This window comes from Condylura cristata, unplaced genomic scaffold (assembly GCF_000260355.1).
Source record: "Condylura cristata isolate star-nosed mole 26May11 unplaced genomic scaffold, ConCri1.0 scaffold00009, whole genome shotgun sequence".
In the NCBI taxonomy this organism is placed as follows: domain Eukaryota; kingdom Metazoa; phylum Chordata; class Mammalia; order Eulipotyphla; family Talpidae; genus Condylura; species Condylura cristata.
In genome coordinates, this window is record NW_004567110.1 from 26,355,654 (window position 1) to 26,367,063 (window position 11,410).

Consider the following 11,410-nt stretch of genomic DNA (forward strand, 5'->3'; position numbering starts at 1 on the left):
CTGCGCCACCAGGGAGGGCCATCTTTCCTCAATTTTTATATAAGAAATTTCCAAGAAGAATATACAAGTCTTTAATAATTATTTTCTCCACATGCATTGAAGGGGATAATCCTCTTTCTAGTTTATATATTTTAGCCTGACCTACTTTCTCAGTATACTGTATATTAAACAACTTTTAAGTTCAAAAAACAGTGAACTTTGAAATAGCATTTCAGTGATTGTGGGAATAACATTAAAAGCTAAGCACCCTCTAAGCACTGTGGACTAGGTTTCTCATCCTTACCGCGACCCTATAAATCAGTTGAGGAAGGTGGGGCACAGAGAAGTTAGGTGATTTGTCCCAGGTTGCACAGAAATCATTGGTGGAAAGAAGCAGGTAGCCTGACTCTGGCGCTATACCCTTAACTATCTTCCCATACTCTTCCATTCTAGGTTCAAAGCCTAGTGTAGGTTGATGACATAAAGGTGATCTCTAAGTAGCACTGGGATGGAATTTAGTATTGGTCTAGCTCCTGTCCCAGGATATGCAGTCTATGTAAAGATAAATAATACCTAAGTACGCTAGTTCTAAATCTGTAATTATATAAGGTGTTTTCTTGAGTGAGTAAGCGCAGGAAAAAAACATAATGTGTAACACTCATTCTTTTATCATAACAGCATTTGTGACTGCTTAGATCAGAGATAGAAAATGACAGCCCCATCACTATGTATCTTCAGAAAGACCAAAAGTCTAAATGAATGTATAGGATCCCTGATGTGTTTATTAGTGTAACATCTTTGAGCCTCATCCTGAAGATTTGTTTTGTAGATCTGGGGTAAGGACCCTAAAAATCAGAATTTACTACCAGCATCCCAATGGGAAACTGTACCAAACAGTACCAAGCTTCAGCTCCTTTTTCTGTACAGTGTAGGTGCTAATCACACTATCATTTAAATGTATCCATTGCCACAGCATGGTGACAGCACAGAGTGGTTGTTCTCAACCTCGGCTGCACAATGTTGTTATTGGAGGAACTCTAAAAACTAATGGCTGAGGCCTGGCGACAAAATTTTAAAAGCTCCCCAGGAGGTCTCAGTACAGGCAGGACTGGAACTATTCTCCTAGAACAGTGGTTCTCAAAGTCTGGTCTCTGGACCAGCAACATCAAGAACTCTTGGGAACTTATTAGAAATTCAAATTATGAGGTCACAAGGCTTTGGAGATGGGGGTCAGTAATCTGCAAGCCCACTCTGCAAACCCCCACGTGGATCTGATACATGTTTGAGTTTGAGAGCTACTACCCTAAAACAAAAGATAACACAGCACGCAGTCAGTGTTAATGCTCATTCAATCTTCCCCTCCGATGAGCAGCAACACTAACAGGCAAATCGCCTTCATCCTGAGCAGGACCAACTTGTCAGAAAGGGGCCTGGTGTCTAACCATCTTGAATTCCAACTTACTTAGCAAGCCTTTATATAGAGCTTGTTTTGATACCATTATACCATTATAACTGCTTTCCATATGTAACTCATTAATATTCATAACAGCCCTTATGTTATCTATCCTTGGTTCAAGAGTGAACTGATTCATACATAGTAAACCTAGGATAATACTGGCTGAGGAAACTGAAAACATAGAAAGGTCAAGTTGCCCAAGGTCACACAGCTAGAAATGATGATGCCAGTATCCAACCCCAATTAGTCTTTATTTGTGGCTCTACAAATAACATGTATTGGTTCCTTTTTTTTTTTTTTTAAAGATTTATTTATTTATTCATACAGAACTGGGGTACAGGCCAGAGATGCGGAGGGTGAGAGGATTCACCGGAGACAGAGCGGGAAGCAGAACAGGCAGATCGAGGAAGTACACTGCTGAGGGAGCAGCGGGCGGGTCAGGAGAGGTCTGCCACACCATGTGGTCACCTCCGGGGCATTCGGGGACCGAACTCATGTGGAAGTGGCTTTAGTTTCTCAGTTCAGTGCTTTAACCCGCTGCGCCACCAGGGAGGGCCCTGTATTGGTTCCTTTAACCACTTTGTCATGGGGGTTAGCTATCAAGACAAATCCTTGGGTGGGGGTGCTGAGAAACTAAACTTTATCTGCCCTTCCTGTTGAGGTACACCACATTTATTTCACCAGGTCCAAAGCCCTCTCCATGGTCCTGTCCTTGTGATTTCATAAATACTGAACGACAACTACATTATTTACTTCCTGAAAGTTTCTAGCAACTAAAGCCTCTTAAAACGTTTTCAATTGTAATACTTATTACAATTTTGTATTTGTAAGGGGTATGTGCTAAAGATTTTGAGTGAAGTTGATAATTGGAAGTCTTGGGACTTTAAGAGAGGAGGAAAGGAACAGAGGGTGTCCAGGTGGAACCTGGAGACATCTTGGTGGTGGGAAAAGTACTCTGGGCACCACTACCTCAGTATGCCAGCAGGGGACGATCTCAGCCCTAATAGATATATGCCTATCCCCAAAGAAAGTTCCTGTAGGATAAAGCCATTTAAAATAACCACTGTTTTAACAAATGTAACCTTTTCTGTTGCCTCTAATATTATTTTAACCTTTTCATTATTATGGAGATAATTTCCTCTCATATGCATTTCTGAATTCTCTGTTTACTTCACCACAGAAAGACCGTGCTAATTTTCTATCAAGAAAAAGCAAGATTAAGATAACCAAAATTGACAGTGTTTTTGGAACCAGGAAAGAAGAAGACCTTTAAAGAGAAAGTCTCACTTTTTAAAATATCTTTTATGGCTATTTTGAATGTGAAAGACCTTGGGGGTCTAAGTGAGCTTCCCACTATCAATGGAAGAAGCATGACCTCTTCTCATTTTTGGGCAGTAAGATGGATCGTATTTATCAAGACTACTGAAATATGCTGACCTCATTTTAAAAATATAAGAACCAGAGTTACACAGTTTGCTTTTCACAAGTCATAAATGACAAGTGGCAAATCCAAGTCAATTAAACTGGAGTTTAGTCTTTTTTTCCCCTTAAAATAGATATATGTACCTGGCTTCATGGGTCTTTCATATGTTCTGATATTACATGATTGAAAGGCTTAGAATAAAATAATATAAATGTTTGGAGTTGAGTTCCAAAGACATGACTCACCAGCTGAGGAAAACACAGTGCTAAGAAACAGAATCATTGACAAAGAGCTCTGGACTTCACTGGCCCTCCACTGCCGGGAGCAGGGATGTGGTAAAATACTGTCTTGTTTCTTTTCACAGCTCTGAGTCTATCAGTATGAACATACTCAAAGTAACAGGCTGCCCTGTACTCTATTTCTCCACTGTAATAATTGTACTCTATTCTTCAAATTCTGAATTCAGTGCAGTAATCATCACACATTTTGAATAGCTTTATTTTGGTAAACAATGAATGAGTCCTGCATTTGATGTGGAATATTGTATAAGTCTCTTAGCTTTGCAAACATCTATTCTTTCCAAAATGATTCCTTAACCAATTTCGGTTTATCGTGATAATGGATACAACTATGTATAGCATTAAGGTTGTGTTAATGGAGAGGGGCAGAGAAATCTTTGTAATGTACTTAGATAAAGTGTAATTTTCTAAAGTTATTTAATGTAACTTTATATAATAAATGTGAAATATATTCTAGTGAATATGGAATTTGCTGATGAAAATTCTATGAACTTTTTGAAGTGTAAAATCGATTAAAGTCTTATAATATTTATAGGTCATTGCCTCTAGCCATAATTTCTAGTGCTATAAAATTTTAAATGTGTATTTTTTTATTGCAGTAAGAAATTTTTGCAGAGGGTTATCATAAACATTTCAAATCATGCCCAGTGAGTGTATTAATTAATCTGCATTTTCAAATTAAAATGGAAGCTTATCCATTATTTTGCCAATTTAAGAATAGTCAAGGTTTACTTCTTTTTATAGGTAAATACAATTGAAATGCAAAGAAAAGAAGATAAGAAGATAAGGTATTAGGGGATAAGAAGATAAGGTATTAGGTTCAACTTCATATAATTGACATTTGGGGGTCAATATTGATTGACTGTTGTTAATTTCATGTTTTAACTTCATAATAAGAGCAAATAATCCCAGACCATGTGTCCTACCATGTGGACTAGTGTGTCAAAGGGAGCTGGAGGTGTGAGGTGGTCTGAGCAGGAAGATTGTGGGAGGGGGAGGAATTTTGAAGAAAAAATAGAACCAAATGAAGGTAGAGATGGTGGCACACAGGTTAAAGGTGAAGATATATATTAGTGGGGAAATTACTGCAGTGTTTAGGAGAAATGTACAAATACTACACTGTTTCAAGTTTAAATGAGGTAGTTAGGAGATAAGAGAAGAGGGAAGTGTATATATATATCAGTATATCAGTATATATATATACCAGTATATATATATGTGTGTGTGTGTGTGTATATATATATCATGATTGCAGAATCTTGCAATATAAGAGCAGTTGATTCTTAGGTTCACAAAAGCAGAACATTTTATTTACTAGATATTTTTTACCCTCAAGATATTGCGATCAATATGAGATGAAAAATGCAAGTCCTGATGTGTGTTTCACAGTCTATGTAATGAGAATAAAGGAACTGGGATAGTAGGAAATAAAACTCATAACTTCCTAAAAAGACATTCCTCAGTAGCAAGATGAGAGAAGGAGCCTAGTGGGATTTCTGGGCCTACCTTGATCTAGAAGGACTTCATGGGTTTGAATCACTTCCAGATCAGAATACTTCAGCATGGATAAAAAGTCTGGATTTCAACTGCCAGGTGGACTTTCTGGCTGCAGGCCTGGACAGGAGATGGCCAATGAGCCCCCATCTCTTGGGGTAAAGGCTGCACTCTGGGGACGCTGGAGGGAAGGACCTTCCAACATCACCACCTCCCTGCCCAGAAGACACCAGCTGGCTCACAGCCTTTGTAAATATAGGCAGGCTGGTGTAGAAATCCTTCCAGGGACTCCTACGGGGTCTGGTGTGGCTTTGGAAATTACTAGCTTATCCTTTAGTCATCTACCTGCCAAAATGGTCCCCAGCAGCCAGAGTTTTCTCCTGACATACCCACATTCAGCAACATCACTTCTCTCCATTTTAGACATGTGTTATGTGCTTTGATGCTGTTTATATTCCTAAAATAACTGGCATAAGCACCCTGCCCCTAGGCAAACACATTTGAGTTTGTAATCTTCATAAGAATAATAATGAGAAAAAGGAGAAGCATTCATTAAAGTGTGGTTAGTCCCCAAGTCTCTCACTAAGTTGTTATCTAGTAAACGTACAGCCTGCACCTCTCCGCATGGACAGCTGGAAAGCAAAAAAAAAATTTTTTTTAGGATTTATTTATGCTTACAGAACTGGGGCACAGGTCAGAGGTATGGTGGATGAGAGGATTCACCAGAGACAGAGTGGGGAGCAGAACAGGCAGATTGACAAAGTACACTGCTGAGGGGAGCAGCAGACAGGTCAGGAGAGGTCTGCCTCGCCATGTGGGTCAGCTCCCTGGCTGGGGATGAAACTCGTGCTGCAGTGGCTTCTGAGAGCTCCATAATGCGGTGCTTTAACCTGTTGTGACCTGGGAAGCAATTTTATATGAACACGTAAGTTAGAACTGACCTTACACTGACACTCAAAATGAATCTGAGTGACTTGATCACATAGGTCCCAAGCCTTTGTGGGAAAATAGTGGCCACAGTGACCCTGAATGCAGAAAACATGGCCATAGAGGCAACTCAACTTCGCATGGTTTCCAGCCACCAGGCAGGCTATGGAAGGCCCCAGTGGACCCAGCACTGTAGGAGAAGGAGTAGAAAGTACTTTCCTCTTTCACTAAGGTGGATCATTCCTGTCAGCAGTGATCCCAGAAGAAAAAGTCAAGAAAAAGGTAGGTACATTTTGCTGACTCTTGTCACCCAAAATGAAGATGTAATGAGTCAAATCAGAAAAAGTATGGCTGATCTATTATAATCCCTTGTAAAATTAAAAAAAAAAGTTTATTTATGCATACAGAACTGGAATACAGGCCAGAGGCACAGGGGCAGTGAAAGGCTTCACCAGAGACAGAGTGGGGAGCAGAACAAGCCCACTGATGAAGTACACTGCTGAGGGGAGCAGCGGGCGGGTCAGGAGAGGTCTGCCTCGCCATGGGGGTCACCTCCAGGGCAGGGATCGAACTCACACTGAAGGGGCTTTAGCTTCTTGGTACTGTGCTTTAAACCAGTGCGCCACCAAGGAGGTCCCTTAAAATGTTTTTTAAGGCTTGGGATTGTACTCTCCTCCCACGTTATTAAGGTACTGGATGTTACTTATAAGTTGCTTTATACTTGCTATGTGTTGGGTTTTTACACTGTCTATGTTGTTTGTATAACAATTTTCCAGATAAAAGAAATTAGAGTTATAGAAAAACACTTGATGCGCTGGTGGACTTGGGTGTCAGGGTGGCCCAGGTGCAAGTGGCTTTCCTAAGACAGCCTTCGGCTGATGCTAGACATTTGACTGTGGAACATCTTGGCAGAGCTTAGACATTCAGTTGGTTTAAAGGCACTGACCCTCCTGATTTTGCACCCCTCCTGCACAGAATGTGGTTTCTGTCCTGGAACTATGAGAGCACAGACTTGTCTTCCTAATGCACTTTCTATCTGTCCACAAGAGTGTGTATTTGATGGGTTCTGTGGTGCAGAAGGGTGGAGGCGGTTGGAGCAGCAGGCTGAAACTGCTGAATGTGAACTGGCTTTGCTTTGCAATATGCATGTTTTTATTCTCTCTGGAAACTTTCCCTGCAGAATTTCTGGGGCACTTCTCCCCATTCTTAGGGGTCTGCTGTGCAGAGGTTGAGCTGATATAAATCTGCATCTAGGAAAGTTTGGAGTTTGATTTTCAACAGAACACAAGTGATGAGTAAAACATAGGAGAAGACAATTATTATCTATGTTGTAAAAGTCAACCACTCGGAGACAAGTCCTACTTATTCAAAAGGCAAAGAACTATAGATTTTCCCCAGAGTTTGCTGTATAATAGCCAGTGGAGTATCAAGTTTTCCAGAGGTATCAGTCCAAGCCCACTCCATCTGCACGAAGGGTTCACTCTCCAGCCACATCAGGGAAGAAAATGCGAGGGCTGTTTATCAGTTTATTTTTAGGTATTGACCAATAAGTAGATAGCAAAGTGGTTAAGCCTAAAATTGGTGCAGGTAACTGGAATTCCATCAGTGATGCATGTAAATATTAGTCTTTGGCATTTAACTGTGGATTGGGTCACAGATGTTTCCCCCCACTTTTCCTACCTATTTCCCCATTTCTCTTTTCATTCATCCAAAATAAAACATAGGTGGTTCACAATGAAGATAGACTTAGTGAAGAGAGCTTCGTGAATTCACTGTAGAAAAATCCTGAAGCTTTACTACCTGATGACAAATTACCTTGCTAAGGATTTTATTTAATCCTGGATAATTAGCAAAACAGAGACACACACAAACAACAAACAACAAACCCACTTGTTTGTGATGTATCTTGTGCATTTTTAAGACGGACATACCGATTACTTCTTTTCAGGTAATTAAAAAATAGAATTTTTTTTTCTCATTCTGTTCACCTTAGAATAAAGGCACAGGCTAAGGCAGTTTGCAATCTGTATCCACCCTTTTGTCAAATGTTTCCTTTCTTGATGGTCAGAGTATAAATTCAAAAGATGTATTAGTGCAGTTGTATTTGCATGAAGTAGGAGTCAGCAGAACACCCTGACGTAGGCATCACAATTTTTGTAGAGGTAAAAATGAACCACTGGATCAGTGTTTTGAGACAAGTTCTGATAAAGTTCACTTCAGGGAGTATGTTTCTAGACTGAAAGGAGATGTGGTTTGCTTCTGTCCGAATTATAATCAGGAGTTTGAAGCTAACATGTAAAAGTTAAAATTCCTCTAAGCCTGAGATCTCAGTTCAGTTTGTGCCCCTAGGGTGAGCTAAGCTCCACTCTAGGGTTAAAGTAAACCATTTAACGATTTGGATTACTGGAATCTAAGCTGCTCATTATCTGGACCAAGCAGACATTCTTGGGCCTTTGTGGGAAGGGTGAATCCTTCCTTAGCTTCTCTTTAGCCTAGATTGAGTGATCCCTGAATTGCATGGTCTGTAAGGAACAGGAATAGAGGCCCTCCCTGGTGGTGCTACGGGTTGGCCCCAACACTGCAAGGTAGCCACAGCTGCTTCAGTGGGAGTTTGATCCCTGGCCCCGGAGGTGACCCACATGGCGCAGCAGACCTCTCCTGACCCACCCGCTGCTCCCCTCAGCAGTGTACTTCATCAGTTGGCCTGTTCTGCTCTCCACTCTGTCTCTGGTGGATCCTCTCACTGCCCCTGCACCTCTGGCCTGTACCCCAGCTCTGTATACATAAATAAATAAATCAAACTCGCATTGAAGCAGCTGTGGCTAGCTTGCAGGGCTGTGTCCTAACCCCTTGCGCCACCAGGGAGGGCCTCTATACATTCCCGTCACATTATTTCATCTAAAATAAAAGTGAAAATCTATGTGGTTCTGGTATGTGTGGGCAAGTGCAAAGAAAAACAACAAATGGGTATTGCAGCGAGGAGCCAAGCTCATTTCTTCTTCTCTGGGGCCCAGCTGTTATCTTAGAAACTGCAGAAATTCCTAGAGACCTAAAGACATTTACTTTGCAATTAACAGAGGGAAAGAGATCTCTTTCTGAAAGTTTTGCTTGAATGTTTAATTTCTGATCCTACTGTTCGCTAGGGGGAAAAATTATTCTGCCAAGCTTCCAATTTGCCCTTCCACTATTTCTTTTTTCTTCCTGGTGATTTCAATGTTTAAAACTGTTGGGGGAACCGAATTGTATCTAACTCTGCTGTGTGGGTAAATATATGCTCCTGGTCTGATCCTCTGTGACTTTCTCCTTCAGTGACTCTGTAGCAAGAACCCCTCTGTTGTTGAAAACACCTGATTCACTCTAGTCTGGTCTGCAATATACCAGAATCAGAGCACTTTCAGGAGCGTGTTGCCCTCTGACGGTCATTCTTTAGTACTACAAAAAAACAAGGCACTTCGGGAACATGAATTCAAAAACAAGAAAGCCCTCTTACTTTGTAGTTTTGATATTTTTAAAACACCTCCTCATTCGGGCCACATGTCTTCTCTACGGAGGTACCTAGTGAACCTAGAATGGTTGCTCAATCACTTTGAGTCTCCTCTAAAAAGAATTCAGATATATTGCTTAAGAAGGACTTTTCTGCATTTTCAGTGATTGAGGGAAATACAGTCGATATTGTCAAAATCCTTCTTTTATCTAAACAAAAGAAAATCAGAATAATATTATCTGGCATTCATTCATTCACTCCAATGCCTAGCACAATGGCTGCACATCAGAATTCCCTGAGCAGCTTTGAAAATATGGATCCTTGGGCCATATACTTCCAAACAATATTAATTTGGTCCTGACTAGGGCCTGAATGTTAGTACTTTTAGGCTCCTGTGGTGATGGCAATGTGCTGCCAGGTCCGAGAACCACTAAAAGCTACCATTCTTAGACACTTAACTGTGAGCCATTCATTGTGACAGTGTTCAGAATTGAATAGGGACATGACTTGGCCACAGTGACCTTCTGCCATCACCATTTCCAGGCCACATATACTGTTCCCACTGTCTGGAACACTTTTTTCATCAAGTAATTGGCTCTTTGTCCTTAATCTCTCAGATTAAATGTCATTCATTCAATACATCGCTGCCCATCCATCCAAAATTGGTCCCATTTTGTTTGCCTTCATATAGCATCTCTCTTCCTTTCCTTCCTAACACTTATCCTAGTTGTAAGGACAGGTCTCCCCCACCATTTGAACTTTTACAATCAGAATTCAGGGCCAAGCAGATTTTGCTAAAGAGAAAGCCCAGAACTAACTGAAAGGAATGGCGTTTCAGTTTCAGGGCCCTTGTGGTAGCTTGAATAACACCCCTTTCAAAGATGTCCATGTCCTAATCCCTGGAAACTTTGCCTGTGCTATCTTGCATAATAAAATGGACCTTGTAGATATAGTTAAAGATCTTGAGATAGAGAGATTATTCTGTATAATCTGGGTATGTCCAATGTAACACAATAAGGAGTCAAGAGGGTCTAAAAAGAGAACAGAGGTCAGAAAACAAAAAAGATGCTCCCTTGCTGATTGGGAAGATGAGGGAGGGCCCATACGCAAGAAATGGGCCGCCTGGGGAAGCTGGACAAAGCAAAGAAATGAATTCTTCCTAGGGCTTCTGAAGGAATGCACCCTGCCTACATTTTCATTTTAGCCCAATGCAGCAGATTTTGGACTTCTGAGCTCCTGAACTGTGAGAGAACAGATTCGTGTTCTTTTAAGTCATTATATTTGTAGTAATTTATACAGTGACCACGTTAACATAGTCCACATTTGTATAGGCCTCTTTAAAGATCCTGGAAGGGACTCTGGACTTAGGTTTGCATGGTCAAATGTTTCATAAAGCTTGGAAAATTAAAATATTTTAACTCAGTTGTTAAGACTGATATCTCTTTCCACTTGGACTTCCCAAGGCATTCTCCTCCTCTGGTTGAATACTGTTTGAGTGGCTACAGACATTTTTTTTGGCTCTGGTTAAGTAAGCATAAGTTCAGTTGGGGGTACTCTGGTTTGCAATTAATGAGGTATGTTCTTCTGCTTCACCTCACATCCTGTTCCTGCTGGAGTGAGGGAGTGGCCTCCCTGAACCCTCCGCACCCATGGTGCTGGAGTCCCAGGTGTCGCGAGGATGTCACAGAACATTGTAATTGCCACTTGTTGCCATAATCTCAGAGAAAACAGCTGCCACATTAATATCAATAGTTTTGTCTGTAGTGCGGTGGCGATTAGTTTGGAAATACTAAAAGGTGGGATGTACATATTCAAGACGTTTTTGAAAAAATGAAAAATCAAAGGTTAGACTCAGAGCAGTCAGTCATTACTTGCTATTACTAATACATCAACTGGACCATGGAGATATTCCCAGTGGGTAGCAATGATTAATGGATGCCTACCACTCTTATTAAAATTTGCCTTTGAGGGTGTTGGATGTTTATTTAGAAAAAGACATGGAAAGTGCAAAATGCTGCCGAATTCATTCCGGAGAAACCTCTTTTGGGTTGTCGTCGTCTCCCTTGCGGTGGGGTTGCAGGTTTCCTTTAATCAAAAGCGGGCTGAGATTTCTCGGCCGCAGCAGGCAGCCGGCCTCCAGGGGGCGCGCGCCGGCCGCCGCCGTGTCAGGCCGCTCTGGCTCGGCTGCGGCTCCGCTCGTCTCTGTGGCCGGCCGCTGTGCTCCGCCCGCCGCCGCTGCGCTGCCCCCGTCGCGGTGAAAATTCTCCCGCTGTCGCCGCTGCTCGGCCGAGTCGCAGGTACTTGGAGCGAAGCCCGCGGGCGGCCGCAGGGCGGAAGTCACTGACACC

General features: G+C 41.6%; 2 protein-coding genes across 2 annotated transcripts in view; both read left to right on the top strand.

Moving 5' to 3' along the window:
- The window catches only part of SNX31 (sorting nexin 31), a 53,225-nt gene extending 49,705 nt beyond the window's left edge, over positions 1-3,520 (top strand). Inside the window, exon 13 of the mRNA XM_004680006.2 lies at positions 2,616-3,520. Coding sequence (XP_004680063.1) covers positions 2,616-2,708 — 93 coding nt within the window. The 3' untranslated portion in view covers positions 2,709-3,520. The remainder of the gene's footprint in view (positions 1-2,615) is intronic.
- A 7,739-nt stretch (positions 3,521-11,259) lies between these two features.
- Positions 11,260-11,410, top strand: part of ANKRD46 (ankyrin repeat domain 46) — a 22,220-nt gene continuing 22,069 nt past the window's right edge. Inside the window, exon 1 of the mRNA XM_004679692.2 lies at positions 11,260-11,359. The gene's annotated coding sequence lies outside the window, so the exon portion shown is untranslated. The remainder of the gene's footprint in view (positions 11,360-11,410) is intronic.